The 5,811-nt window shown below is 44.3% G+C and overlaps 1 protein-coding gene across 1 annotated transcript; it reads left to right on the top strand.

Annotated features, from left to right (window-relative positions):
- Positions 1-732: 732 nt before the first annotated feature.
- LOC143932949 (general transcription factor II-I repeat domain-containing protein 2-like) lies at positions 733-2,568 on the top strand. The gene has a single exon (XM_077455882.1). It carries the CDS (start codon positions 733-735, stop codon positions 2,566-2,568), a length of 1,836 nt encoding a protein of 611 aa, XP_077312008.1.
- Positions 2,569-5,811: the final 3,243 nt, after the last annotated feature.

Genomic DNA, 5,811 nt, shown 5'->3' on the forward strand with positions numbered 1-5,811 from the left:
CAATATTTTGCGGCCCCCCGCCTGGAAAAGCACTTAGCCACCTTCCCTCCGGTACTTGAAGAAGATGAAGTCGCCGCTCTGCCCGCTGTGTAACACCGCCGGACGCTGACCTGCACCAAGTGCGTTCAGAGCGGCGACTTCATCTTCTTCGATGGGAGGGACACGGAGAGGCAAGTACCAGCCTGTCAGTCACGCTCTCCACGCCTCACTTTTTTTCTTCTCTTTCCCGTTCAGGCGACAGGACGTTCTGCCATTGGAGGCCCTGCATGGGAGGAGGAGACGCAGGGGTTTCTCAATGGGCGTCTCCTTCTCCCTGGCTGTGTTGTGATCCAATCACATCAAAGAGTGTCACAGACAAGGAGTTTTTTTCTTCCTGGCTGTGACTCTCACTGTGATTGGATTGAGGCACATGGAGAAGGAGACGCCCATTGAGAAACCCCGGCGTCTCTTCCTCCTTGATGCTCAGTATTAGCATACAGGGCAAGAAATATACAGGGGGGCACAGCAGAGTGGAGGAGTGCTATTTTTATAAACCAGACAGGTGCGTGCCCACCCTAAAGGTATTTGGCTACTCCTGTGAGTAAAAATCAGGTCCTCTTTAATGTTGCCGAAGGTCATGCTAGGCAGCTAGGGGGACTGGGAAACTCTATTTCCGCTCATCCAGAGCACCTTGTGCTGAAGTGGGTATCTCAAGGCACCATAGGCCTAAGTTTTTGGTACGCAGCCCCAAATATGTCTTGCTCAAAGCCTGCAGTGAAGAGAAAGGTTGATGATGAGCACAGACAATTTCAGGAAAAGTGGGAAAAGCAATATTTCTTTATTGAGCACAAGGGCATCCCAACTTGTCTTATTTGCACAGAGAAAGTTGCAGTGCCCAAAGAATACAATTTGAAGCGTCATTACACAACTAGACATGCTGAGGAGTATGCAAAGTACCAGGAAGATGAGAGAGCCAACCAGGTTGCTAAACTTAAGACATGTCTGCTGAGGCAACAAGATTTCTTTAAGAAAGCAACCAAAGAGAATGATGCAGCAGTCGAAGCCAGCTACGTAGTTAGTATGATGATTGCTAAAGCAGGAAAGTCATTTAAAGAAGGGGAATTTATAAAAAAGTGCATGTTACAGGCTGCAAGTATTATCTCTCCAGAAAAGAAAGGTCAGTTTAGCAACATCAGCCTTTCTTCCAACACCGTGGCAGAGCGCATTTCTGACCTTTCAAGTGACATTTATGATCAACTGTGTGAGAAAATAAAATGTTTCAGTGTATACTCAGTCGCTCTTGATGAGACCACAGACATCACCGACACTGCCCAGCTTGCAATCTATGTCCGGGGTGTTGATGACAATTTTGAAGTCACAGAGGAGTTGCTCTCACTAGTTCCAATGCATGGCCAGACCACCGCCCAAGAGATATTTCACCAGCTGTGTGATGCTTTTCAGAATGCTGGTTTGCCTTGGAGGAAGTTTGTCGGAATAACAACTGATGGAGCGCCATCAATGATCGGGAGGAAAAAAGGACTGGTGGCACTTGTTAATAAAAAAAAGAAAGAGGAAGGTTTAGAGGAGGTCATTGCTCTGCACTGCATTATTCATCAGCAGGCCCTTTGCAGCAAATGCCTGAAGTTTGACAACGTGATGTCTTTCGTTGTGAAATGCATCAATCAAATCAGATCCAGGGGCTTAAAACACAGAATGTTTCGTGCTTTTTTAGAGGAAATAGAGTCAGAATATGGGGATGTGCTCTACTTTACCGAGGTGCGTTGGCTCAGCAGGGGAAACGTATTGAAGAGATTTTTTGAGTTGAGAGCGGAAGTGAAAGCTTTTATGGAGAAAGATGGGGCTTCTGTTCCTTTGCTAAGTGATCCAAAATGGCTCATGGACTTAGCTTTTTTGGTTGATATCACACATGAGCTTAATGTACTGAATAAGAGGTTACAAGGCCAGGGGCAACTTGTCAGTGCTGCCTATGACAGCGTGAGAGCGTTCTCTACAAAACTTATATTGTGGAAAGACCAGCTTTCTCAAACAAACCTTTGCCATTTCCCAGCATGCAAGTCACTCATTGATTCAGGCACACTATTCAGTCATGAGGAGTATGTGGATGTCATTTTGAGGCTACAGGAGGAATTTGATCATAGATTTGCAGACTTCAAGAGACACAGAGCCACATTTCAAATTTTTGCAGACCCCTTCTCCTTTGATGTGCAAGATGCCCCTCCAGTGTTTCAAATAGAGCTCATTGACCTGCAGTGTAACTCTGAACTCAAAGCCAAGTTTAGGGATGTGAGTGGAAAAGCAGACAAACTTGGGCAATTTTTAAGAGAATTGCCCCCCAGCTTCCCTGAGCTTTCCCGAATGTTCAAGCAGACCATGTGTCTTTTTGGGAGCACATACTTGTGCGAAAAGCTCTTCTCTACCTTGAACTTCAATAAGTCAAAGTACAGGTCTAGAATTACTGATGCTCATCTTCAAGCTGTGCTGAGGGTCTCAACTGCTTCCTCACTTACGCCAAATGTGGCTCGGCTATGCAAGAGTAAGCGCTGTCAGATCTCTAGCAGCAAGAAGTAGGCAGATAAAGCCATGTTCAAACAGTTTATGTCCATTCATGTTCTAAAAGTTAAATGTTAAAGAACTGTTAATAAAGACATTTGAATCTGAATAATGATATTTTGTAAGCGCATTTTTTGTGGAAAACTTGATGCGGCCCAGCCTTACCCAGAATCTACCTCCAGCGGCCCCCAGGTAAATTGAGTTTGAGACCCCTGCCCTAGACTAATGAGATCACCAAGAGCTAATTGGAGTGAGGTGTCAGCCAACTGGAGTCCAATCAATGAGATTAGATTGGAGGTGTCGGTTACAGCTGCCCTATAAAAAACACACACCAGTTCTGGGTTTACATGGTGTGTTCAATAAAAACATGGTAACATTTAATTCTGTGTGTTATTAGTTTAAGCAGACTGTGATTGTGTGATTGTCTATTGTTGTGACTTAGATGAAGATCAGATCACATTTTATGACCAAATATCTATATCTATATATATTTATTTATTTTTAACAAAGCTTTTTTACATGATAACTGTTTTTGTATCTGGTGTTCGCCGGCTACAAAAGGAGAAATCTATGTTTGTCTCCGTCATTCTACTTTTCTTTTGGCGACTATCATGTCGGTTGGCGTGTCTCCATGCCGTTTGGCTTCATATATGCTAGCCCCAGGGTGACGCTGAATGATTCCTTTCCTCTGATTCAGATCAAGGCTTGGTTCCTCTTTTCTCTGCTTCAGTCATATTGGTTTGTAAAGGAGGCTTGGTCTCTCCCTCCGGTTCAAACTGAGGCTTGGCTTTCCATTTGAGTCCAGCGGCCATATCAATTTGAAAGGAAGGCTTGGCTAATCCACCCGTTTCCTGTATAGTGGCTGTATTACTTCCTCTCTTTTCAGAATGAGGCTTGGCCAATTGTTTTTCATAATGTGGCAGCCATTCTGAGCAAATTATTTTGTTTTAAATAGCTGTGCTCTTTCCGTTAATGGACCTATAATTAACGTGGTTTTGGACATGGACCATAATGACATCATGTATGATGATACTAGTAGAGTTTTTGTCCAGCGATACCATGCTACTCTGATCTGCAAATTTTTATGTGAGAACTATTTTATCCACGTGTTACATTGTATTGGACCTGTGGTCACTTTTAATGTAATTTTTTCAATAAAACCCTGGTTTTACGCTATGTGGTGACTTTTTGTCTTTTTTACATAATCCTCCATGAGAAAGAAGTGATTAACAAGTACCAACAGCTGTGATGCTACACTTCTCTACCAGCTACCTGCAGTAGCTGGATCCTTGATGATGTGTGATTTCATGAGTGATTAGACTCCTATAATGTGGAGTCTAGCTATCTGGTAAGGGCACATCTTGTATCTACATGGTGGAAGGTGCACTTGGGTGTACGATCGCTCATTATCATTTGGACTAGGGATGAGCTTTATGTTCGGGTCAAACATGAGTTCGACTCAAACATTGGCTGTTAGCCCGTTTCTTTTAGGGTGTTCACTGCAAATTTGAAAGCCGCGGAACACAATTTGAAAGTCTATGGGAAAAATCAAAAGTGATTAAAATTTAAAATTTTAAAGGCTTATATGCATCGTATTGTCATAAAAAGTGTTTGAGGACCTGGGTTCTGCCCCAGGGGACATGTATCAATGCAAAAAAAAGTTTTAAAAATGGCTGTTTTTTGGGAGCAGTGAATTTAATCATGCTTAACGTGAAACAATAAAAATGAGATATTTCTTTACATTTCATAACTGGGGGGTGTCTATAGTATGCCTGTAAATTGGCACATGTTTCCCGTGTTTACAACAGTCCCTGCACAAAATGACATTTCTAAAGGAAAAAAAGTCATTTAAAAGTACTCGTGGCTATAATGAATTGTCGGGTCCCGTTAATACACATAAAAGTTCATTGATAAAAATGGCATGGGATTCCCCCACAGTCCATTACTAGGCCCTTAGGGTCTGGTAAGAATATTAAGAGGAACCCCGAACCAAGATTTAAAAAAAAATGCGTGAGGGTCCCCCCAAATTCCATACCAGGCCCTTCAGGTCTGGTATGGATATTAAGAGGAACCCTGTGCCAAAATTAAGAAAAAAATGGCGTGGGGGTCCCCCAAAAAATTCATACTAGACCCTTATCCGAGCACGCAACCTGGTAGAGAGCATTCCCCCCTGATGAACCGTATCAGGCCACATGCCCTCAACATGGAGAGGATGTCTCCATGTTGACTGGGACAAGGGCCTCATCCCCACAACCCTTGTCCGGTGGTTGTAAAGGTCTGCGGGCCGAGGGCTTATCAGAATCTGGAAGCCCCCTTTAACAAGGGGACCCTCAGATCCCGCCCCCCATGTGAATTGGTAACGGGATACAAGAACCCCTACCATTTCACCAAAAAAGTGTCAAAAATGTTAAAAAAGACAATAGCCGGTTTTTGACAATTCCTTTATTAATGACTTCTTTCCTCACTTTTTCTGGTCCTCCTTAGGCTTTCTTCTTCTTCCCCCATCTTGTTCTTCCCATGCTTCTTCCTCTATCTTCCTCTGCTTCTTCCAGGCATCTTCCTTTGGTCGTCTCCTCCCAGCATCTTCCTCTGGTTTCTTCTTCCCCAATACGTCCTCTGGACGATCCGCCTCAATGGGTTTTCCCGCTGTGTGACGCTTCTATTCAGGTGACAGCTCTTATATAACCAAGGGAGCGGGGCCACCCGATGACCCTGCCCCCCTCTGATGCATGGGGACTTCCCTATAGCTTCTTCCGTGGTGTCAGAGGGGGCGGGGTCACCCATTTATGGATCTGGTATGGATTGTTGGGGGACCCCACGCCAAAATGTAAAAAAAGAGTTCCTCTTAATATCCATACCAGACCTGAAGGGCCTGGTATGGAATTTGGGGGGACCCCCACACATTTTTTTTTTAATTTTGGTTTGGGATTCCCCTTAATATTCACACCAGACCCAAAGGGCCTGGCACTTGTCAGTCGATGGACTGCCGCCCAGAGGTCTGTGTCTAGTTAGTAAGCAGTGGTAGAGAAGAGCCAGGGACCTATCTGTGGTCTGCTGAATAGAGATGGACAAACTTCTGATGGGACGTTTCGCGAACGCGAACCGCGAATGCGCCCAAAAGTTCACAAACAGCAAAGTTCGCGGCGGGCCCCATTGACTTCAATGGCAGGCAAACTTTAAAAACCTACAGGTCATATTTCCAGCCACAAAATACTTACTAGCGGTGCACACATAGTCCCACCACATGGCCACTGACATAAC

The sequence above is a fragment of the Lithobates pipiens genome, unplaced genomic scaffold (assembly GCF_037356315.1).
Source record: "Lithobates pipiens isolate NorthernLeopardFrog02 unplaced genomic scaffold, aLitPip1_a1.2 Scaffold_27, whole genome shotgun sequence".
NCBI classification, from domain to species: domain Eukaryota; kingdom Metazoa; phylum Chordata; class Amphibia; order Anura; family Ranidae; genus Lithobates; species Lithobates pipiens.

Bases quoted from the DNA above. Each gene is read 5' to 3' on its own strand.
- LOC143932949 (XM_077455882.1), top strand. From the start codon at position 733: ATGTCTTGCTCAAAGCCTGCAGTGAAGAGAAAGGTTGATGATGAGCAC.